This window comes from Phytophthora parasitica (genome assembly GCF_000247585.1).
Source record: "Phytophthora parasitica INRA-310 unplaced genomic scaffold supercont2.23, whole genome shotgun sequence".
In the NCBI taxonomy this organism is placed as follows: Eukaryota; Oomycota; class Peronosporomycetes; order Peronosporales; family Peronosporaceae; genus Phytophthora; species Phytophthora nicotianae.
Genome location: NW_008649009.1, coordinates 279395 through 302346, shown reverse-complemented (window position 1 = coordinate 302346; position 22952 = coordinate 279395). Strand labels below are relative to the sequence as shown.

Here is a 22952-nt window from a genome sequence, read left to right as displayed (position 1 = left end):
GAGGATTTAAACTGTGTGGTGGTGGCAATTCGGAGTTGTTTCAGTCGTATTTAAACACTGAATCTCCATTAGTAAAGGTACGGCTGTTATTTTTGGGTCAGTTCATCCTTAACATCACTGTACGCGGCCAGGAGCGCGTGGACTCCGTTGGCATTACGACTATGACTCAAAAGGTTTACGGTAACCTCGTACATGGTGGTAAAGGCGGAACGGAGGGTTTTATTGAGCCGGCGGTGGGCAACACTATTGACTCCGTTGAAGTGCACTGGGACAAGAACAAGGGCAAGACATGCATCTTCTACATCAAGATGACTACTTCTGGCGGTAAGACGATCGCCACGGGAACGAAAACGGGCAACGCTGCTGTAATCAAGCCGCCCAAGAACTACCAGCTTGCCGGTTTCTACGGCCGTGACAGCAGTTCCGGTATTTTCTGTATTGGTGGGATCTTTACGAAGCAAGCAACTATGGACCTGGCAGTCACGGACGTGATGGCTATCACCACTGATAGCTCCTCCGATGTCTACAACTACAACACCACCATCCGCAATTGGGTTGGGCCGCTGGAAACCGCTGACGATACCGCTTGTTACCAGAAGAAATTCGATGTCAGTAGCCAGGGCATGTGTCCGTCGGGTTTTGACAGAGATGATGATAAGTGCATTTCCCAGTGCCCTCTCAACTACCCCGTACACTGCTTGATGGAATGTATTCCTCAAAATGCCGACTGCACTCAGGAAATCGTCTCTAAAGTTGCATCTGTGGTCGCTGTTGCCTTAAATGCGGCCACACTTGGTGTCTTTGGCACGCTGGTGTCGGCTTACAAGACCGCCAATTTCGTTCTTATGTGTGCCATCAACGTCGTAAACGCCGTCAAATCGCTCATTTACTATCTGCGTTATAAGCAAACGACCATTCCGAAGACCGACACGGAGAAGTTGATGGACAAGGCCTTCCAGATGCAGATCGTCATTCTCGACCTACCTGTGGCTGTCTGCGCTTGCCTCGGTATCAAAATCCCTCCAAAGCTTCAGTTCTCAGCCACCATTCTGGCTGTTGTGTCTGCTATTGTAATGATGGCTGTCATGGTTGGTGAAATTTTATTCGCTAGTCAGGATAACGTCATGCTAATGCTCCGTGAAGTGGGAGCTCTCAACAACACTGTTCCCAGCAGTAAGATCGACGAGCTTGACACATTCCTCCACTCTAAAAACGGTACGTGTGGCTACGAGTTGAGAACCCTCACGAACCGCGTCATGGGCAAGGTCTACGAAATCCGCAACAATACGCCCAATGCTGCTCCGAATGATGTGCGCGTCGCCGTTAGCAAGTCGCCCATCATCACAGAAGACATCCCGGTCGTCACCAACCACTGTATGGGGGAGATCTGGAAGAATAAGACGAGTGCGGCGGCGTACAAAACGCGAAACCTGTTGCGAAAGACGATCGGTGTGATTGTTGACCAGCTGATTGAGGACGGTACGACCGACATGGGTAAGTCCGTGACCAAGAAGGAGAAGGCACTCGAGTACTCGAACTTGGGTCTCTTCGTCTTGTCCATTTTAGATCCTACGGGTATTGCCTGGATGGCTTCCGAATTTGTTCAGCCCATTTGTGGTCCCAGTGAGTACCTGGGTGAGATCGACGACGGTACTCTGTATGATGCTCTGGGTCTCAATACTGTCGACCAAGCATTCCTGGGAAGCTACGGTGTGTGGAAGAAGAAGGGCGATGGCTCCGTCACGGTTTACTTCGAGAGTGTTGACAAGTACGATGTGTCTGTGGTGATCAAGTCTGGTGGTGACAAGCTCAAGGAGGTCAAGGTGCCTGCTAACGGCAACGTCACGTGGACGTCTACGGTAGAGAAACTGGGGGACAAGACATTGTACCTCGATCGCTGGCGCCCTGGTCTCTTCGGTCTGCCTGGTACGGGAGGTGGTTCTCTACTGATGTGGATCCCTCGATCGTCTGAAGGAGGCCAGCTTATTCTCCATGCTCGCCTGAATGTAAGCTAACCGCGATCATCGTGAGTGGGCCAAGTGGAAACTCTTCTCAGATCGTATCAGCAGAGGATTTCCTTTTTTTTTCATAATGGAATACCGTTTGTCGTTTTCAAACACATGGGCTGATTACTGTAGTAGTTGAAGTACTACTTCGAGTTACGTAGTATATTCGTTAAAGTACTTTACTACTGCTGCTCAGGAAGCACCTACTACAACAATCCAATGTATTTAGGGAGACTCGGCGGTCATCATCCACATTAACCATGGTGCGCGCTGAAGAAGAACACGAAACCATGCGCCCTTGTGGGTGTCACACTGGACGGCCGTGTACGTGTGAAATGGGCAAGAAGGCTGTACTTTCTGAAACATTTTCTTGCGGCTTGTGTGTTAACTGCCGACTCAATACTCGCGAAAAGACTCGGGCCAGCAAGAGATCGTTAGAACCACGAAGGTGTCTAAAGAGCGCAGAATACTTCGCGGACTTGGACTTTGACCGGGTGGTTTTACGTGACGACTGCGTATTTCGAATGCGTAAACCGGACTGGAAGTAAGTACTTTAAATGGTGACATCATGCATGACATCAATTGCTTGTACTGACAGCGCTTACGTATATACTGTATCAGTCTGGCTGAGAAGACGCCATTGTACAACCAGCTTCATCAAATGAGACTCGCTATGGTCGAAACTCGAGCAATCTCACTAGCCACAATCGATGGTCAAAAGAGGTTGCGAATTAAGATAGCGAACGACTTGCGAAAGGCCGAGGATGCTATCAAGAAATTGGAGCCGGGGAAGTAAGGAGCTGAGGATTTCTTATGGTAGTGTATTTACCATATTAACTCCAAATGTCGTTTACCATACATAGACAAGCGACGCCCGTGAGAAAGATGACCAAGAAGCGGTCTTGCGTGGACTCGGATGCTTTCGATTCATATTCCACACAGTTAATTGCCGCAGAAACGCTTCTCCCGGATTTACAAATGCGTCTTGAGAAGGCCAACGCAATAATCTCTTTAGAACAACAGAATATCAAGGTAAGCACTCAACCTAAATTTTGTTACTTCGGACATTAAATCATAATGCCGTGTAGATTATCCGCGTGTACGTTCGGGACTTTGCTGTGAGGAAACTGCAGTCATCTATAAGAGCGTATCTCCGCTTCCATCGATGGAGAGATGTATTGAAAACATTCCATGAAGACGTTCACTTGTCTGCAGCGCTGGAGATTCAAGCGACCTGGCGAATGTATACTGCCAAGAAATTAATATGCTTGCTAACATCACGTCGCCAAGAGAACGTCAGATCTAATGCAGCGACAGTAATCAGACGATTTTCTGTCGGAGCGATTGAAGCAAAGACCCGAAAGACTACGGTATCTGCCCACGAAGTCGAAGTAAAAATACCAGCGCAAAACGAAAAATCGGTCGACGCATTTTTTTACATTTTTGGTCGTGTCGTTCTCACCAACACGCTTGCAACTTGGAAAAAATACACAGTTGAGTCAAGGATACTAGCAACACGGAAAACGGTTCGTCTGGTGGAGTAAAATATTCTCTGATATTGTACTTCTGACATGCTTTTGCTGAAGGCTAGTGCTATCCTCATTCAGCGTGTGTACCGTGGCCTTCGCGATCGGATGTCGTTGAAGCGTATTAAAATACGAAGATCTCTAACAGACCGTGTTGGGGCGCTGGTCGACAAATTCATTGTATCAGGAGATTTCTGGGGCTTTATCCTCGAGATCGATGCTGACTATCGACGCTTTATGCACAAAATCGCGGAAGAGGAAGAAGATGCGGCAACCTTCTTGTCAAACGTAATTCGTCAGCGTAAGCATGATGAGGACCAAATGATGCAGGTATTTATCTGGCTTCCTGGGGGAGGTATTTGAATACTAAGCATAGTTATTTGTATGCAGGACTGGTTCACTGCCTCAGCGTTGCAAAATCCTCTCGTCAGTGGCATCGACCAAGTCAAAAAGACTTACACACATGAGGAAGGCATTTCAAGTGGAAGCTCTGTTTCCCAAGCCATGCTGCAATCACCTCTGGTTGAGGACCTCATGGCTCTAAGTCCGAACAAGAAGAAGGACGACATTTTTCCTCCGGATTTTCCTCCAAAGATAATTCGACAAGCGATGGCCAAGGGATTCGCGGTGAGCGAAGTTATTGCTGTCATGTAAGTTTGCTCCTCAGTTACACTGCCTCGAGAGTCTAATAGTGCGTTTCGTTCAGACGAGGGCTACAAGCGCAACGAAAAGATATTGAAGACGGAAACTTGGTCGTGGCAACACTTCAGGAGCGCTCACCATTAATGACGAATCCTTGGACATCTGAAAGAGTTCTACGTGCATCACGAAGCTCAGAAAAGCCACGTGTTCATCCGATTCCCGTCACTAAGCCCATTTGTAAACATCTGAAGAAAGTGGTAGGTAAACGACAGGCGAACTTATTTATCTCCGCGAATCTATTGGAAAGTATTCCAGGCGGAATGAATGCACCGGTTGCAAGGTTGCTGCTAGTAGCTGGACTGCGTTGCTACGATCCAGGTAATCGGGGTGAAAAAGGAGGATTTAAACTGTGTGGTGGTGGCAATTCGGAGTTGTTTCAGTCGTATTTAAACACTGAATCTCCATTAGTAAAGGTACGGCTGTTATTTTTGTGTTAAGCTTAAATCATCATGCACTCTCTTGTGGGAGCAGATAAGGACAGAGCAACAAACTATGGAAGCTGTGAAGCCATTTCTCAACATCCTGCTCGAGAATCGATGCTACACTGCGTACGATATTCTGTACAACGTGCGAGGTGTTGGCGAGTTAATATCCTGGAATATCCCACGTCCTCTCGCGAAAAGCATCTACTGTGTTATCCAAGCGATCCAAGCGCAGAGCAGTCATGTTAGCAGACGCAATATCGTACGAGAAGTTCGTGTCAGTGCTGACTTTGAGCGCTTTCTCAAAACTGGGGGACGTAAGCGAGAAGAATTGCCTTCTCTTGACCCGAAAACAGCTAAAAAGGACTTGAAATCGCCTGAAAAAACCGATCAAAACGCTGAAGCAGAGGCAAGCAGCGCGTTGATGCAAGTGCAATCCAGACTTGAGTCAGACGTACTCGGGCTTCCCCTTCAGAATATCTCAATATCTGCTTGCGAGTTACTGTTCAAAGCTGCATTCTTGACAGACACTGAAGATCCGGCCACAACAAGCACATATCACAATTTCTTGCATTTACTCCTAGAATTTCAAGTTTCTGGAGACACTGAGGCCATGCGGCAATTTATCGCAGCTCGAGTTGTACGTGCCAAAGCCATTGCTGATGACCACACGTCCATTTTCCAGCTGTTTGGTGTAGCAACTGCCAGCGACTTAGTGGTAAGATATGCACTTAATATGTCAAGATATTAATCATACTCACCGTTTTGATCTCGTTACCTGAAAACAGACAAACGATTTGCTTCAAGTGCTGGTACGAGATCAATCCCTACAGCAAAAAGTGATCGAATTGCTTGGTTCACTTCTGATTTCCAGCCCGAAAACTTCACTGCAACTTGACAATTCAATAACCCACCAGAGCTCACCATTCGAACGCGCCAAGCGTCCCAATCTCTCTCCTCTGCTTCGACATGCTAAATCTGTTATCGATCCATTAGGTAAAACCTAAGGATGGTAAGATTTTAGTTGCAAAGCTCCAGCGTCGAGCTGAGAGATGCTTCTAAGATCATGAGGTGTGTGAAGTCATTCTCAACGGATTGGGAATCTGCGTTACTCCGTCCTGATGTCGATTCTTCGATTTTCAGCTGAAGGCGCTTGCTGATTCGCGTCAACACATCCCTGATACCGTGATTGGTAGTTTTTGTTTGGATGCCTGTTGTGTTGTCCTGTTTCATGATTAAGAGTATCGAAGATTAGCAAACTGTATGAAATTATTTGACCTCAAATCATCCACTGACCTTGTCGCGGATGTATAGAAACCGAACGAGACTCAAACAACTTGCAACTAGATCAGCATGCAACACAAGGTCGCGTTCTGCAGATTTGGTCAGTGTATCTTGAAGCAGCAAGCAGATTTCTGTTGTCTTGAAAGCTATTTAGACAAAAAAGAGAGAGAGAGAGAGAGAGAGAGAGAGAGAGAGTGGGAAAATTTAGTCCGTTTGTTGAGGTCGTTTGTGCTGGATACGTACGTGATTGTGAATTCGTCTCAGACGAAGACCAGGACTGAACTGCATCGTTGCGAACAAAATCTACCAGCACGGCTGCAACATTTCCATACGGGCACTTAATGATCAGATCTCGGAGAATCCAAAATCTAATAAAACGTAAAAAAAATAAAATAATAATAATAATAATAATAATGGAGTGTGGTGTTAGTGAGAGATTACGAGAAAAGGATCAGCTTACTGTACCGATCAGTGACTGCAATCTTGGACACCAGTTCTTTCAGAACAGCTAGAGTTGACGACCTATCGTTGACCTCAGGAAATGCAACCATTGCGTTTGTGATGACCTGAATCAATGGAGACATCCAATCTCGTTTGCGAAAAGCTGCAAGAAGTATGCATTAACAACTGTAGACATCTTATTAAAAGCACATTGCCATCGCATCACGTACATGCAGCTTGTTGCCGGAATGACAGAGAAGTGTCATTGTTCTCGTCACGTCCCCGCTCAGCATCGAGCGTAAGTTTGTCATTCGGGCAAACATCACAGATAACTCGCAGCACTTCGAGACCACAAAGGCGTTCCTAATCCGGTCCAATAGACAGAAGCACCTCAATATCGTGGCAATTTACCGGCCATCCTATAACAACACACCATACCTGATGATCTTTTGAGTGGATCATGTAGTGCGCATAGGCAGCAATATGGAACAGCCACGAGAACGGCGACACAGCCGCAGGCATCACATTAACCCCATGCTGCTCATCTGTAATCATCGCGTGCACAAGATTCCCAATTCCGCGGTAGGACCAGGCAGTAAAGCTGTACTCCTGCCCCGACGTCTGTAGGAAGTATCGATACTTCGTTAATCCCCACGCCTTGGCCACTTGTTCGGTTATCCACTGAGTATCCTCGCTCTCAAATTCCCCAGTATGTTCTGACAATCCCTCATCATCATCCGAGTCCAACTCCGACTCTGCTTCCGAGTCACTCTCGTACGATGGTAGGAGCGCTCGTCGGCACTCGATCAGCTCTTCACGGAAGCGAAGTGTAGCCAGGATCACGTGGATCTCCACCCCACACAACAACACTTTGGCCACAAGGCGTGACTTTATCTCGCTATCTTTCGAAACCTTTGCAAATAGGTACAAGAGAGCTGCAATGACCACTCCACGCTGACTAACAGCCTCTTGCTCGTCGTCCAAAGCGTCAGCAACTAACACCGTCGAGTGTATCAATGGTTCGATGAATTGGAGGCACAAATCGACCCCTTCCTGTGTCGAGATTGTAAATTCTCGACTGTCTACATCGCTCATACCATCTATCTCGTCATTAGAGACCAGACTGAAGACTTGGCGCAGCACGACCGAGCAAGCATCTTCCAGGAACTTCCAGCGCTTACGTTGGATGTCACTTAGAGCTGCATAACGCAGTCAATACGTCGAATTTAGACACATTTCTGGTGTAGAAACATCGAGCAGCAATTCACCTTCATGCACTACTGCGAATTGAGCGCGTAGGTCCTCTATAGACGCCGCGGCCGGCAGCCCAGCAAGCGCATCTAGCAGCTCCTCCTTTCCCATTCCAACGGGGTATCAAATGCACATTTTTGACCAATAAAAAGAAAGATCTTGATTCGTACTTAAACGAGCTCCAAACGCTCATCATCAGATATGGCTACATTGAAGTGGTTGTGTCTCTTGCTGCGCAACATGAGCCGACGTGCCGTCTCCAGCTCCCGCTCCAGCTCCAGTCGAATCGATCGTCGCATAGTTTCTTCCACCTCTTGCAGACGCTTTTGCTTGGTTTCTTCGTCTTTCAGTCGTCGATGCTCCTCTATAGTTGGGTGGCGACGTAATCGCTCGCTTTCTTCGCTCTGACGAGTCTTGGCGTCTGCTAAGCGCTGCTGAAGACTCTCAATCTCGGACTGCAGCGTTATTTCTTCCTTCTCCAGTTGCGTGTGTTCTGCTAGTGCGTACTGGAGTGACTGTTTCTCCTGTCGCCAGAACTCTTGAGCCCGTTCTTCAGCAGAACGCAGCGGTGGCCACGTAGCTGCCATGATACTTGGATATTCTTCGAAATCAGGAAGATCCACCAGTTGACGTTGTATGACGCGCTTTCCTAGAGTTCGTTGGACTATTCGAGCAGAGCGTTCAAGACGTTTTAAATGCATCAGGTGGCGATATGCTCTCGAATAATACTTGATCTTGGCTTTCGAGACGGATATCCGCCATGCTCGTTGAATAATACGCGCTGATTGCTCGCGTCTTCCAGAGTACTGCCGGTGATACCAACGCTGAAGTTTGACTGCATTCTGTAAACGTCGAGCTCTTCGCTTGCGGATGAAAGGGATCAAGAATGAGGTCAAGACAGCAAGACCAAGCTTTGTCCTCTTTTCCACCCAGTGTTCACGCCACCGTCGTTGGATTCGAAACGAAGCCTGACGTCGCACAGTTTTTCTTCGTAAGGATCGATACGATAGATAATCTACAAGTAGTCGTTCAGCTCGATTCCTCCGGTATAGTGCCTCGCTCTTAAGCTGGCAATAGCGTCTCCAAATGTACTGAATGTAGGCAGCTGCAACATGCTGAAGCTTCCGCTCCATGCGCGAAGCTTCACGCTCCTCTTTCAATATCCTCACACGTTCAGCTTCTGCAAGTTCATTCTCCATTTGCTCTACTCGGTAAGCCTAAGAAAAAAGGTTAGACCAGCATCGGGAGCATAGATGTAGTCATTGATGCACCTGCTGTAGTGCTCGGTCTCGAGCACGAGCTTGTCTCCTCCTCGCACATTCCACCACTCGCCTTTGCCGATCAAGGGAGTTATCAGAGAAGAATCGATTCTATGAAGCATCATTAACATACGCGCTTGTGAGCCTGAATCACCCCGTTTGTCGCTTACTCGACCACTAACCGCTATAGTAGCTGCAAACGCATACTGTCGAAGATGCTGCGAGCTTGATTGGCGATGCAGTAGCTGTGTAGCTGTAGCTTGGAAGTCCCTACCGCTCATTTCTACTAAAGACCATCGACTTAAACGTGGGGGAGGAACAAATCAACCAAACTACGTTCAAAAATAGTTGGCTGGTGGCTTAACCAATTGGTTCGGTTTCAATCTGGAGAGTCTCGGGTATAGTAACCCCGACGATGCTCTGTGAGTTTGGGTCGTGAGTAGTTTTCATGTCGACGTTGATTAATGATGGAGCCGTTCCTTCGCTTCCGAAAAATGAAGATCTTCCTCAATCTCGACGGGCTAGTGTCCGTCGACCTAGTAGTGCTCGCTCCAGCTTCGTGCAGCAAAAGCTTCAAACAGCGTTATCACAAGCGGAAAAGACCTCACACGAATTGACCCAAGGCTCACATTTTGAACACTCGTAAGATCCTACGTTTGTGCTCTTGTAGTTTTGATTTTAGTACTCATGATTGTTGATTGTATCGATAGCGAGGATTCTCGGGCTCCAGGAAATGGTCACGTGGATCGTAGTACTGCTCGATATCGTAGCGCAGCAGGCGTCGTTTCATTCACAGACCCTGCTACTGCATTCAGTTACTCAGCGAGTTTCATGCCAGGAGTTCATTTCTACACATTCCTAGCAGCGAAAGAAGCTGCGCCTCCAACAACAGCTAGGGGGCGAGCAAATCACAGCAATCATTTTTCGGGTAGTAATCACGTATCGGGAAACGAGAACTATGGAAACCACGGTAACCCAAGACTGACAGCGAGAAAGCAGAATTTAAAGTTGAATGTGCCCGATACGATTTTATATGGCGAGACGGGACGAGCTGTATGGATTTACACTGACAAGGAGGGGTATGTGCAGCGATCAACCGAGTTTAGTGACAAGCAAGTGCTCGACAAATTTGTAGAGTGTTCTCCGAGAGCAGACGACAAGCATTTAGTAGTTTATAAAGAACCTATGACTACGATGGCTGCGATGAGTCGTCAAAATGGTCATGGACCGGCAGTATTCAACTCACAAGGAAATCAATTGCGCTTGCTAAACCTCGGTGAGGTCAGGACTCTTTTGAATGGAGTGATGGCCATGCACAAGTCTTTTGCTCTTCAACAATTCATTAAGTGCAACGGATCCAAAGCCTTTATACAGCGAGCAGTGTACGAAGCTGGAAAGCCAGCACATGCGTGGATGATCAGTAATGTTGAGCCATTCCGAGACCCCAATGCTCCATCGCCGTACTCTCCTGGTACCGCACAGCAGGTCTCACCACGACCTGGGCTAATTCGATCAAATAGTTCTTCCACAATAGCCGCCACTGGCTCTGAAGGCACGGTTCCTCTTGTCAGCCGCCTCTGCACCAGTATTCAAACCGACAAGGCGTGCACTTTCGTCAAACTTACCGAGCGCGGATGTGCTACAGTCTCCGAGCTTAATCTACGCGTACGTATCAAGGCACCTACAAAATGTTTCTTAATGACAACTAATCTCTTGTTTGGTGCTTGTACAATACTCACAGATAGTTCGATACATTGAGCATCGGTTGCATATTTCAATCCAGACGTTTGTGGCCGATTTTGTTAAAGATGCCGTCGGGGAGTGGTGGTTGCTGCAGGTGAAGGCCTTCCAAGTACAGAGTAAATTTCATCCGGGTCGAGTATTTTCCTTGCCACCTAAATTACGAATGGCCTATTTGAATTATCGTGATACGGCGATTCTCGATGACGACGACGATGATGGTTTTGACGAAGATCGACGTAGTAAAGCAAGGTATCGTTACTACCGCCGAACCATTGCCCCTCTGTCCCAGCGTAATATCCACAGACTCGTCCAGTGCAAGTGCTGTCTGGCAGCTTATCCTAGTAGCGAGCTTTCGTTCAAGATGACGTTGAAAATGATCAGTGATATGCTTTTACGGATACGTTCTCGTCTCCCACAAGAGAAAACATTATCGGCCCCATTTGCTCGAGAGCTCCCGGAATCAGCCGTAGCGTACGAATCGTGGAGTGTTTGCAGCTTTTGTTACGCTATCTACGAACGTGATCAGCAACTGCAGCGTATTGAGACCAAATTTTCAGCAGCATTAGGACTTCCTAACACCAAGACTATGGATGAAGGCCTGAGTCGAATTCAAGACCGAAGCTACGTGTTGGACCCGGCAGTGACTGCTTCCGTCATGCCTTCGCAGCTTACACTTTGTCGGTTGGTGTTAGTGATTAACGCGATATACGATATCCCGCCTGAGCTGTATAATGCCGAACTGGAAAATGCCCGGATGGAAGCGGCTGCAGATGAAGTTGCAGCAGCCGAAGGACGGAGAAGGTCGCAGCGTGCTAATGCATCGCGGTTGTATTTGCGTATTAATGCATTGGGGTATACAGAGTGCATTCCAATTAATCCAGACGATATAATGGTGGCCAGCGAGAAAGCACCAGTTGGAGCGCGTCGACGAGATAGTGTTGCGAGCTCTGCGAGTGACGATGATGATGTAGAGTCTCGTGACGACGCTAATGAACCTCAGTCTGCCCAGCATCAAGACACCTGGAAGCGGTTGCCACATTCTCAGATTACCCCCTCGTCATCAAACAATGAGGTTAACTACTGGCTTCCCACGAGTTTAATCCGTACCATCCCGTTCTTCGCCCCACGCACACCGTTACAGTCAAAGTTAAAGGAGACAAGTGGTATCGCCCCATTCCTGACCGAAGACAATAGTGTCCGGGTCCAGTTAATCCGTGCTACCGAGCCTCCTTTGCAGGACCCGACAGAATTAGCAGTAAGACGAAGACCGAGGAACCGGCGGGCTGCACTTGTACCTGCAGCAGGGACTATTTCAGACCTTGTATCACAAATGCATGGACCCTCTCATTCCGTCGTACTTGGATCTACGAAAATCCGCATGACGCAGTTCAGAAGCTCGTATGTGACCAAGATTGACTACTACGCTTGTATGGCTATTACAGGCGAAATGCTAAACATTAAGGGGAATATCGGTTTAGAGCGTGTACGCTACGTGGACTCTAAACTCCTCACGTCGCAACATCGTCTGCGAGTTTACAATGGAGTATTTGTGCCTGATGAATCGTACACAACGGGCGAACCCTTATCCTCCGAGTGGATGGACTGCTTTCGCGCTTCAAGCTATGTGAAGCGACTCCCAGCGACTAACACCACAACAGTCGAACCTGTTGAGAGTATAAAGAAGAGTGTAGTAACCCGCCGAAATAGTATGATAGGCAATCAAGGTGACAATCAGCCACGTCGTGCCTCCCGACCGACTTCATCCAGAGTGTCACTGATGGACGAAGACGAAGAGATGGACATGGAACTCGAGCAAATGATCGAGAGAGCCAATCTGAAGCAGCAAGAAGCTTATTTCCAACAAATGAATCCAGCGCACCAGTCTCCTAACAACAACCGAGAGGAAATGAAAACGGAGTCCGCTAATGCCATCAAGCACAAGTTACTTTGCACCAGTGCTCGAATGCCTTCGAAGAGTGCCTCTCAAATGGCTATGCTGCTCAACAAGCCTATCATATCTCCGCGCTCGGAGCTTGCAGATTGTCCTGAGGTTGACACCAACGCCAACAATGCACCAACATCTCCGAAAGGAACGTCTTTAATAGTGCCATCCCCTCGAAACCGCAAGTGGATATGGTCTGTTGTACTTTCGATCAGCCAAGCACATAATTTACAGTCACGAGAGCGCTCGTGCTGTCGATGGGAGTGCCACTACACGCTGCTTAATCAACGACGTTCTGCACTGGAACGGCTGCCAGTAAGCTGCAGAACTCGACCGGGAGCTCTTTCTACCTCTGCATCAGTGGACGCTATCTCATCACACTTAAGCTCCGTTTATTCTCCACTAGAAGTGCAATTCAACTGCACGCACAAGTTTTGGCTAACAGGGACGACGCTAATGGTCCAAGCTTATCTCCGAAACAATCCGGAGCTTAGACTTTACTTCCGCAACGACATGTACGCATCGACACGATCTGAATCCGAAGGAGAGTTCTACGGAGTCTTAAGACTCTCGAAACTCCTCGAGAATCGAGGCTTTGACACCACAATCGACATTCTCTCTGTTCACAAGGACAACAACATCACACCGAGGGAAGCAGCCGCCATTTCAAGAATGTCGCCGTACCTGTCACTCTCCATGCAACTTACACGAGGGTCAATCGACCCCGACGAAGCCATTGCAGATAATAAGTTCGTAGAACTCGGTTGCACAGTCGAAGGCCTGCAAGTGCTCCGGAAAGTATCATAATAATCATAATAAAACCACAACTTCAACTTCGTGTCTACGGTTGTAATTAAGTGAAAGAACATGGTTGGCTAAAATCTAAAACTAAAAGGACCGATTTTAACCAATGGATTTAGCGATTCCTTGATCTCGAGCCATTCGCCAGTATGAGCTCACTACTGCAGGGTCTCAAGTTCGTGAAGCGCTCGGAGAGCGACGAGAAGAATCCGAAGCGTGAAAAGAAGGACAAAAGCAAGAAGAGGAAGAAAGATAGCAAACACGCGAAGAAAAAGCACAAGAGCAAGCACAGAGACGCGAGCAGCAGCGAAGAAGAAGACGATGTAGAACTCAAACCGACCGATACCAAGCCCGCTTTACCGCGGGACGAGTGGATGTCTATGCCCTTCATGAGGCCCGAAGCGGAACCTATTGAGCCAGCCAAAACAGCCGACGAGCTTCAGGCTGAAGCCAAGCAGAAAAAGATCCAGGAAGAGATCGATGCTGGCATGAGGGAGCCTGTGACTGGGATGGTCTATGGACTGTATGACCCTAAGAACCCCGACGCTCCACCCTCAGTATCTAGTAAAATAGTTCGAGGGGAAGAAGAGGAGAAAGATGCAGACATGAAGGCAGAAGACGAGGAAATGCCGATGTTTGGAGACGGAGGGGCGAGTTGGCGGGCCAAAATGTTGAAACGAGCGGAGGATAAGGCACGAGCTTCTGGTGTCGCATTGGAAGATGTTGTGGGCGAGAGATTTGGCTCGGTTAATGCACTGAAAGAGAGTTCGAGGGGGTCAGCTAGGGAGAATGCTCATCTACAGTATAAAAGGCATCGGATTGATGACGATGATAAGAAGGTAGGACGAGAGCGACGGACATTGGAGATCGGGCGTGATGTGAAGGATAAAACGTTGCTGTCGAAGTATTCGACGAGAGTGCAGCGGTCCGTGACGCAAAACATGGAAACAGATAGCGAACGTGATCAAAGGTCTACGCGTAGAGACAACCGAGACGAGGAGGAAGAACCGATCAACTACGATAAACTTCCTGACTTTGAAGACCGTGGCTTCAGGTCGAATCGGGAACATCGTCATCGTGGTAGACATGCTCGCGAGTACGGTGACAGAAGCTCTCGAATACGCAGCCGTAGCTACAGCAGAGAGCGATCAGATCGTGCGAAACGTCCACGACGATTGAATAGACGTTCTCGCTCTCGATCCCGACACCGTTCTCGGTCGCCAGTTCGAGATGCCAAGCCCGGCCGTGGCCGGCCGGAAAGAAGCGCATCATCGAAGCCTGAACAACGTTCACCACCAGCTCCACCAGCAATCAAAGAGAGCGCTCCATCTCCTCGTGTCGATGAAGGGAAAACCGCAGCAGACAAACTTGAGGCGGAAAAAAGAAATGCCTTCCTATACGGCAACAAGAAGCCTGTCAATCTCACTACAGAAAACGTATCGGATTCCCCTGACACGAAAGTGCAGAGCTCTCCTACAAGAAGCACCACGTCTGCTCTGTCAGCGAAAAGCGGTGCTGATAAAGTGGATGAAAAGGCCGAGCTGAACAAGTTAGCAGCCAAAGCCTTGCGGGCTCAAATGATGGGCAAGACTGCTCTGTTCCGCAAGTTGACGGAGCAGCTCAACGAGCTGGAAGCCAAGCTGGAACGTGAGAAGACAGCTGCTGCCATTCCTCATTACGAGGCGATCACTGGAGCCCTGCCGCCGCTAGAGAAAGAAGACATGCGCTATGGATCCCGAAAGGGTAAGAAGAAACAGGCAGACCCCATGGATATTAACGGGCCAGACCTGGCTGCTTCACTTGAAGAGTTGGTACGTGAAGAGCGCATGTCAAGCACAAGAATTGGCCAAGGCAACATGGATTCTGTCCATGCACGGAATATTATTCGACTCGGCTCGCGCTACAAGGGAACGGAAGTGAACGCCCAGAACCTTTCGAGTGGCTTTGACGAAGAGGATCAAGTGGATACGAAGATGCTGCAAGAGCCTGGATCGAACCTTACTCGCCGCGCGCAAGCTCAGCGCGACCACTCTGTTGCCGTCAATGAAAGTAAGCGATGGGACGAGAGGACACAGAAGTGCCAGCTGTGTATGAAGAGCGTCGCCTTCAAGAAGCATTTGATGCTGTCCTTAGGTGAATTTACGTATCTAGCCGTGCCAAACCGACCTCGCTTGCATCCTGGACACTGCGTGATTGTACCAATCGAACACACGTGCTCTACCGTCCAAGCTGATGAGCAAGTGAGCGAGGAGATCTCACGTTTCCAGAGTTCTCTTTTGGGTATGTGCGAACAGCAATACGGCATGAGTATGGTCTTTATTGAGCAAACGAGCGCTCCTTATCGAAAGCGACACACTGTGATCGAGTGCATTCCCGTGGACTCTGAGCTGGCATTGGATACCCCGTTGTACTTTAAGCAAGAGCTAATGCAGGCTGATGGAGAGTGGAGCACGCACAAGCCGATCATTGACACGAGCAAAGGAGGGATTAAGAGTCACGTTCCACCCACGTTCCCGTACTTCCACATCGAGTGGCGTACGCCACAAGGACGAGGAGGATATGTGCATGTGATCGAGGACGACAACAAGTTCCCGCGTGATTTTGGCGTCAATGTCGTGGCTGGTATGCTTGATGTGACCCCACCGAAGTACGGAAGACGTGAGGGTCATCGCCGCTCGCTCGAGGATGAAAAGCGCGACGTGCTGGCGTTCCTGAAGAGCTGGGAAACTTTCGACTGGACGCAGGTGCTTGATGGCGGAGAAATCAAGCAGCAAAGCTGAGACGATGGTACAAGACAAAACCTCAGCACTTATAATCCATGCAACCAATTCGCCGCACATATTACTCAAGAAGTGGAGTCAAACGCTGGCAGTGGGGATGGTCGACTAGAAATTCATAGGCGCTGCCGTGCGTGAGATGTTCGCCAAGATGGCATTGTCGGGGTAACTCGTGGCAGGAATGAATTTGTACGCTGTTTGCAAAAAGAATCGTAGATGCTACAGGCCATGCATTTTCGAGAAGGGATAAGTATAATCTCAGCTTACAGAAAACAAGTACTTTTCGTACCAGACTCGCCATGTCATTTAAATCTGCATACAACGAACATAACCCAGCAAGTCAACTTCTCACATTTTGCACAATCCTTCCTTCCAGCTAGAATTACCAATAACATAGTAATTCAACACGCACCTGCAATGTCACTGGAACAAGCCACTGCCCTCCCAGACCAAGACATCGTTCATTCAACACATTATCTGATGTATTCGTTTAAACATGTGAACAACGTTTCTCATATCTTCTGAGAAGTGCTGGCATTGAGATTCCGTCTAGCTAACATTCAAACGAGCATGGAGAATAAGCTGGCCTCCTTCAGACGATCGAGGGATCCACATCAGTAGAGAACCACCTCCCGTACCAGGCAGACCGAAGAGACCAGGGCGCCAGCGATCGAGGTACAATGTCTTGTCCCCCAGTTTCTCTACCGTAGACGTCCACGTGACGTTGCCGTTAGCAGGCACCTTGACCTCCTTGAGCTTGTCACCACCAGACTTGATCACCACAGACACATCGTACTTGTCAACACTCTCGAAGTAAACCGTGACGGAGCCATCGCCCTTCTTCTTCCACACACCGTAGCTTCCCAGGAATGCTTGGTCGACAGTATTGAGACCCAGAGCATCATACAGAGTACCGTCGTCGATCTCACCCAGGTACTCACTGGGACCACAAATGGGCTGAACAAATTCGGAAGCCATCCAGGCAATACCCGTAGGATCTAAAATGGACAAGACGAAGAGACCCAAGTTCGAGTACTCGAGTGCCTTCTCCTTCTTGGTCACGGACTTACCCATGTCGGTCGTACCGTCCTCAATCAGCTGGTCAACAATCACACCGATCGTCTTTCGCAACAGGTTTCGCGTTTTGTACGCCGCCGCACTCGTCTTATTCTTCCAGATCTCCCCCATACAGTGGTTGGTGACGACCGGGATGTCTTCTGTGATGATGGGCGACTTGCTAACGGCGACGCGCACATCATTCGGAGCAGCATTGGGCGTATTGTTGCGGATTTCGTAGACCTTGCCCATGACGCGGTTCGTGAGGGTTCTCAACTCGTAGCCACACGTACCGTTTTTAGTGTTGAGGAACGTGTCAAGCTCGATAGTGTCGCCGTTAAGCGCAGTAGTGTTGAGAGCGCCCGACTCACGAAGCATGAGCATGACGTTGTTCGAAGAAGCGAAAATGGTCTCACCGATCATGACAGCCATCATGACAATTGCCGACACTACAGTCAGTATGGTGGCCGAGAACTTGAGCTTGTGAGGGATTTTGATGTTGAGGCATGCGCAAATAGCTAGGGGCAGGTCAAGAATGACGATCTGCAACTGGAAGGCCTTGTCCATCAGCTTCTCTGTGTCGGTCGTCGGGATCGTGGTCTGCTTGTAACGCAGATAGTAAATAAGCGACTTGACGGCATTCACGACGTTTATAGCGCAGGTGAGAGCGAAATTGGCAGTCTTATAGGCGGCCACCAGTGTACCGAAGATACCCATCGTAGCCGCATTTAGAGCGACAGCAATGACTGCGGAAACTTTAGCGACAACCAACTGGGTGCAATCAGCGTTTTGAGGCATGCACTCCATCAAGCAGTCAAGGGGGTAGTTCAGAGGGCACTGGGTGACGCACTGGTCGTCGTCCTTGTTAAATCCCGACGGACACACGCCCTTGCTGCTGACATCGACTTTCTTCTGGTAACATGAAGTGTCACTCGCTATTTCAAGAGGACCCACCCAGTTTCGAATAGTGGTGTCGTAGTTGTAAATGTCTGGAGAGCCTTTGCTGCTGATTGCCATCACATCCGTGACTGCGAGATCCGTAGCTGATTGTTTTGTAAAAATCCCACCAATACAGAAAATACCAGAACTGCTCGCACGGCCGTAGAAACCGGCAAGCTGGTAGTTCTTGGGCGGCTTGATTACAGCAGCGTTGCCCGTTTTCGTTCCCGTGGCGATCGTCTTACCGCCAGAAGTTTTCATCTTGATGTAGAAGATGCATGTCTTGCCCTTGTTCTTGTCCCAGTGCACTTCAACGGAGTCAATAGTGTCGCCCATCGCCGGCTCAATAAAACCCTCCGTTCCGCCTTTACCACCATGGACGAGGTTACCAACAGCTTCCTGAGTCATCACCATAATACCAATAGCGTCCACGCGCTCCTGGCCGCGTACAGTGATGTTAAGGATCATCTGACCGAACTTGATGTTCTTGATGTCCGAGAACGCATCACCGTGCTCCTTACCACCGTACAATTCACCAAGAATAATATCATCGTCTTCAACAGTGTTGTTCTGCGGAGTGCTGGGGTCTCCGAAGAGGTCAACAGCACTACTTCCCGATCCGAACATGCTGCCGAAATTTTTCATGAAATCTTCAAAGCTGAGCATGCTACCAGAGGCGTCGACTCCCGAACCCAGCAGGGCCGCTAAGGCTGCGTCAGTTCCGGAACCACCGGTGCTGCCGAGCAGACCCGATAAGTCACCTTCACTTCCCGATCCAGCCGAGCTACCGAGCAGGTCGGACACATCGTCGCTTCCCGACGCAGTCGAGCTGCCTAGTAGGCCCGACAGGTCGTCACTTCCCGATTCAGCCTCCGATTCAGACAATGAAACAGCAGCTGCGGCGGGCTTCTTGGTCTTCTTGATAGTCTTCTTCTTCTTGGGGGGCGCGTCACTTCCAGAACCGCTGTCTTCGATATCTTCGCTCTCTTCGCCCCCTGACGCGGACGTAGACGCGGAGGCAGCCACCACAGGTTTTTTTGTCTTCTTTTTCCTCTTCGGTGTAGTTTCAGCTGCATCGCTGCCAGAGGTACTGGCTGAAGACGATGTGGAGGTCACTGCGGCAGCGGGCTTCTTCGTCTTCTTTGTCTTAGGGGTAGTGGCAGAGCTACCGGCGCCCGCCGTGCTTCCATCGGCTTCCGAGGCAGTCTCGGTGTCTTTTGTGAACTCTCCTAGCATACTGCCGTACTTTGACATCAGGCTACTGGTGGATGGCCGTGCAGCCGTGCCGGGGATCGGCGTCGTAGTTGCAAATTCTCCCGAAGTTTCTTCAGCAGCCGGGGTCGCGCCTGAGGGTGGCGAAGCCGGAGCCGGGGTTTCATCGTCATTGCCGAACCAGTCGAAGAAGCCACGCTCTTCCTGTTTCTTAATATTCTCGTCTTGTGAATCCGGTATATTCGGCGGGGCTATGGTACCCAACTTGTCTTTTGAAGAGAGCTGAGTATTCTGAAAGTTTTCTGTAATCTCGACGCCTTTCGCCGAAATACAACACTGAAGCACCTGCAACATCAATGCTGCTTGCAGTATCAGTCTCACCGCCCCGAGCATTATGCTTGTACTTCTTGGTCTCCGGTGCGGTAGTCTGGGAAAGTAGCGAACTGGCTTGTGTCGCTCTCAGAATAATGCAGAATGTGGCGGCAAATCTCATGCTGTATGGCAAAAGAGAATTCTCTTTATAATGATTCAGATACCCATTATTAATATAATTGAGCTGTAAAAATGAAGAAACGGTTTTGGACATGAATTGACTTTAACGTGTGTACCTCCTATAGCACTGTAGTTCACATTACTGCTTTAATGTTCAGCGAACACGAACGTGCACATGGAACAAAACTTCTGTGCTCTCTTTTCCAAAACAAACTTCACAGGTTATGTCAAAGGATTGTATGGTGGTACAGTGCGTTTGACCAGCCTTGGGATGTTTTGGTAGGTTATAAACGAAGCACCCGAACGTTTGTTTGTATAGACCAGATCTACAACAAGTCTAGAGTATATGGAGCCAAGAAGGAGTTCGAAGGAGTTTAACGTGGACTACCAGAGTAGAGTGCACACGTAGTTATCGAACTTTTAAGAGTCAAACGTTAAAAAATTTTTTGCGTTTTCTTGGTTTTGTTTTTTTAGATTGATATAATGTTCTTTTTATTTGCACACACAATCCATTTTTGTCCGACCCGTTGCTTAGTTCTGTGTTTCTGCCATAATCTCTGTGCTTCAACCAATCTTACTCCGTGTTTTTCTTCCTATTTGTGTACTATTATATAAGCATGTATGTGTATATATACAGCAGCAAAATTTAGTTGCATGGCCAACACCAGCATGATTCCGAACACTCATTAGGGTCGTAAACCTTCGTTTCGATGTGATTACGAACACTCTCCGGGGTCGTAAACAACTTTATAACGTGATTTCGAACATACTGCAATCCACCTCCAACGCAACAGCACCCGACAAGTTGTCGGCGACAACACGACAGTACAACTATTGGAACTAGAATAACTTGTCTCTGCAAAGCAAATGACAGGGCAAACCGCCAGCACACCACCAGCTGTAATGCCAAGTAGCAGTATAGTGTTGGTACAATCAAGCTATATCGGCAATACTTTAATAACCAAACCATACCCCACAAGCCTACAATAGATACACCAAATGAAAACTCACTGTCAAATGTTGCGTAAAAATATAAACTGACGAGTATTGATGACAACACCAGGAAACCTTCCTCAATGAATGCATACTACATTGAAACACAAGTATATGTACGATTAAAAAAAAGTTGGGGTTACCACCTAGTGATAACTAGACTGAGAAGCAGAAGTATACATGTCGTAATGCCATCCCGTAGTAGGTAGTACTTGCTGTTTTGAGTCAACCCGAAAATCTACTGCTACTAGTAGCAGATAATACTGATGCACTCAATAGTTTAGTCTCTGCCACTTCCCAGCATATCACCAACTACACCCTCCGACGTAAGTAGAGCTTGTCCTAGCACGACTGACACGTCAGAGATTCTCCCAAACAGCTGAAGCATGGGCGAAACTAAGTCGATGTTGGGCTCTAGACGTATGATACGGCCATTGTCTTCAGCAAAGAGAAATGTCACGGTACAGTTGCAGTCAATACGCTGACCAACGAGTTTCTTATCCAGCATCGGCACTGTGTCGTTCGGGGTTTTGAGATGTGGGAAAACCCATTTCACCGTAAATTCCGTGATGGACACACTGAGCGTGGCAACTGCAAACACGACGCCTGGTGTTACAGCCTCAACTCGCTTAAGTTCGACATGAGGTTCCCCGAAATACAGTGAGTAGCGTCTCCACTGGTCCATGAGTGCATTGATACCACGTAATTCGCCCATGGCCACGTCATGAACCAGGGATCTCTGCATGAACTTAAGGCTCTGTCGCGTCTCCGGGTGCTTCATCATCTCCCCCATGCTCGCCAGTCGCCAGGGAGATCGGAAGCCGTCTTCTAAGAGATGAAACACTTCTCCAATAATGGTCCATGGGCTTTGGTTGGTTTTTCGCTCGAACCGGATGCTCTGTCTCTTCAGTTCGAGCCCTTGGATCTCCTCTTCCACTCGCTGCTTTTCCTGTTGGAGATTGCGTCTCCAGATTCGCTGTCTTTTTCGATAACGAGCTTGGTTCACTCGACATTGCTCGCGTCGAACGGCCCGCTTGTCCATTAGGGTCGGTGTCGTCTTCGGGTGGAATTTGGGATGCATTGTGGTCAGAGCTTCGGTCATTACTGTTTCTGACTGCTTCCGAATCGTAATATGCCGAATGGTCTACCAAGAGAGTGTTAAAAGAGATCAGGATTGGTGGTACTCCGCAACACGAGATCACTAACTTATAGTGTCGACGAGAACGCTCTGCTTAAGGGTTGAACTGGATTGTTGTCACACGACTAGGCCCCGATACGTGGCAGTGTGCGTAGTTGTTGAGATTGTAAACTTTGCAAATGAATGAAATCCCCACACTCGTGAACTTTGCTAACATGCCCTCCTGGGGACCGACAGTTTCGAGGTGTGTGTACACATCTTCAAATCCATTCGGAGCTTCAACTGCATTAACTTTAAGATGTACCATTACTATAATTGAACTGTATTGATCGCCAACCAACCAGAGACGTGTTCGTGCTACCAGCAGCCGTGAATGCATCTGTGTGCACTAATTACAGAAATAGTAAAATGTTTCTGATTGGCAACGGTGAAAATCTTGAAACGCAATGTTGACGTTTAGCAACATTGAAAGTCAAGAGATTTGTGATCGGTACTTGATATATTGTCCGAATAACTCCATGCTTGTAATCAAAAGCATTGAATCTTATGGCAAAATCGAACATTTACTTAGCTAATGAATGATCTGATACCGCTGGAAAGAAAACAGCAGCAATACCAAGTCACAAAAGCATGCTAACATGTAAATTCCCAGAGTAGGACGCGGACGATCTAGTTCTGCACCCTTCGAGATAATCCGTTGACGGTAGAATCACGGTACGTCCACCCTGGGTGATTCTCCTTATGAAAGGAACAGAGTTGATTGCGCTGTCCAGCCAGCAGCAGCTGTCATACTCAGTATATATTCATTCATGCAAACAAATAAATATTGCTAATCGTTTGGTCGAAACTTATGACATTTTTACCAACATGGTGTACAGGGCACCTGATCCAGGTTAGGAGATTCATATTTAATAAAAATGTAGGCCAGTATAATAAACTTGTGTACTACGTAAATTTAATGATACTAT

The 22952-nt window shown here is 48.2% G+C and overlaps 9 protein-coding genes across 20 annotated transcripts in view; 4 read left to right on the top strand and 5 right to left on the bottom strand.

Annotated features, from left to right (window-relative positions):
* Window positions 1-2015, top strand: part of PPTG_10806 (hypothetical protein) — a gene marked incomplete at both ends in the record, with an annotated part of 3324 nt that extends 1309 nt beyond the window's left edge. Inside the window, one exon of the mRNA XM_008906261.1 lies at window positions 3-2015. Within this exon, the coding sequence (XP_008904509.1) occupies window positions 3-2015 (2013 nt within the window). The remainder of the gene's footprint in view (window positions 1-2) is intronic.
* A 251-nt stretch (window positions 2016-2266) lies between these two features.
* PPTG_10805 (hypothetical protein) lies at window positions 2267-5554 on the top strand (the record flags this gene model as incomplete). Its single annotated transcript, XM_008906260.1, has 10 exons — window positions 2267-2550; window positions 2628-2798; window positions 2888-3038; window positions 3095-3301; window positions 3593-3862; window positions 3923-4182; window positions 4239-4647; window positions 4706-5374; window positions 5445-5468; window positions 5531-5554. 10 exons carry the CDS (start codon window positions 2267-2269, stop codon window positions 5552-5554), a joined length of 2469 nt encoding a protein of 822 aa, XP_008904508.1.
* Window positions 4634-7761, bottom strand: PPTG_10804 (hypothetical protein). Of its 12 annotated transcripts, XM_008906251.1 has the most exons (9): window positions 7650-7761; window positions 6820-7580; window positions 6612-6744; window positions 6406-6544; window positions 6184-6308; window positions 5953-6086; window positions 5571-5880; window positions 5418-5483; window positions 4634-5357 (listed from the first exon to the last, which is right to left on the bottom strand). In XM_008906251.1, the coding sequence occupies exons 1-7, from the start codon at window positions 7741-7743 to the stop codon at window positions 5677-5679; spliced, it is 1590 nt and encodes a 529-aa protein (XP_008904499.1). In that variant the 5' UTR covers window positions 7744-7761; the 3' UTR covers window positions 4634-5357; window positions 5418-5483; window positions 5571-5676. The 12 variants fall into 12 exon arrangements, with proteins under 12 accessions (XP_008904499.1, XP_008904505.1, XP_008904497.1 ...); XM_008906257.1 differs by having other exon boundaries at window positions 6820-7761; XM_008906249.1 differs by having other exon boundaries at window positions 5418-5880.
* A 33-nt stretch (window positions 7762-7794) lies between these two features.
* On the bottom strand, window positions 7795-9172 carry PPTG_10803 (hypothetical protein; the record flags this gene model as incomplete). Its single annotated transcript, XM_008906247.1, has 3 exons — window positions 7795-8849; window positions 8904-9002; window positions 9074-9172. 3 exons carry the CDS (start codon window positions 9170-9172, stop codon window positions 7803-7805), a joined length of 1245 nt encoding a protein of 414 aa, XP_008904495.1. The 3' UTR covers window positions 7795-7802.
* A 167-nt stretch (window positions 9173-9339) lies between these two features.
* PPTG_10802 (hypothetical protein) lies at window positions 9340-13383 on the top strand (the record flags this gene model as incomplete). The annotated part of the gene is made up of 3 exons (XM_008906246.1): window positions 9340-9533; window positions 9602-10556; window positions 10633-13383. 3 exons carry the CDS (start codon window positions 9340-9342, stop codon window positions 13381-13383), a joined length of 3900 nt encoding a protein of 1299 aa, XP_008904494.1.
* A 101-nt stretch (window positions 13384-13484) lies between these two features.
* PPTG_10801 (hypothetical protein) lies at window positions 13485-16492 on the top strand. Its single transcript, XM_008906245.1, has one exon. The coding sequence runs from the start codon at window positions 13527-13529 to the stop codon at window positions 16155-16157; it is 2631 nt and encodes an 876-aa protein (XP_008904493.1). The 5' UTR covers window positions 13485-13526; the 3' UTR covers window positions 16158-16492.
* PPTG_22785 (hypothetical protein) lies at window positions 16263-16612 on the bottom strand (the record flags this gene model as incomplete). Its single annotated transcript, XM_008906244.1, has 3 exons — window positions 16263-16373; window positions 16444-16466; window positions 16567-16612. 3 exons carry the CDS (start codon window positions 16610-16612, stop codon window positions 16263-16265), a joined length of 180 nt encoding a protein of 59 aa, XP_008904492.1.
* A 91-nt stretch (window positions 16613-16703) lies between these two features.
* On the bottom strand, window positions 16704-19715 carry PPTG_10800 (hypothetical protein; the record flags this gene model as incomplete). The annotated part of the gene is made up of 1 exon (XM_008906243.1): window positions 16704-19715. The coding sequence occupies one exon, from the start codon at window positions 19713-19715 to the stop codon at window positions 16704-16706; it is 3012 nt and encodes a 1003-aa protein (XP_008904491.1).
* A 1411-nt stretch (window positions 19716-21126) lies between these two features.
* On the bottom strand, window positions 21127-21948 carry PPTG_10799 (hypothetical protein; the record flags this gene model as incomplete). The annotated part of the gene is made up of 1 exon (XM_008906242.1): window positions 21127-21948. One exon carries the CDS (start codon window positions 21946-21948, stop codon window positions 21127-21129), a length of 822 nt encoding a protein of 273 aa, XP_008904490.1.
* Window positions 21949-22952: the final 1004 nt, after the last annotated feature.

Coding starts and splice junctions, on each gene's coding strand:
- PPTG_10804 (XM_008906248.1), bottom strand. CDS start 7,743: ATGGGAAAGGAGGAGCTGCTAGATGCGCTTGCTGGGCTGCCGGCCGCG. Junction 6,745..6,819: donor TCCACTCAAAAGATCATCAG/GTATGGTGTGTT, acceptor GGACCGGATTAG/GAACGCCTTTGTGGTCTCGA. Junction 6,087..6,183: donor TGAGACGAATTCACAATCAC/GTACGTATCCAG, acceptor TTGTCTAAATAG/CTTTCAAGACAACAGAAATC.
- PPTG_10801 (XM_008906245.1), top strand. CDS start 13,527: ATGAGCTCACTACTGCAGGGTCTCAAGTTCGTGAAGCGCTCGGAGAGC.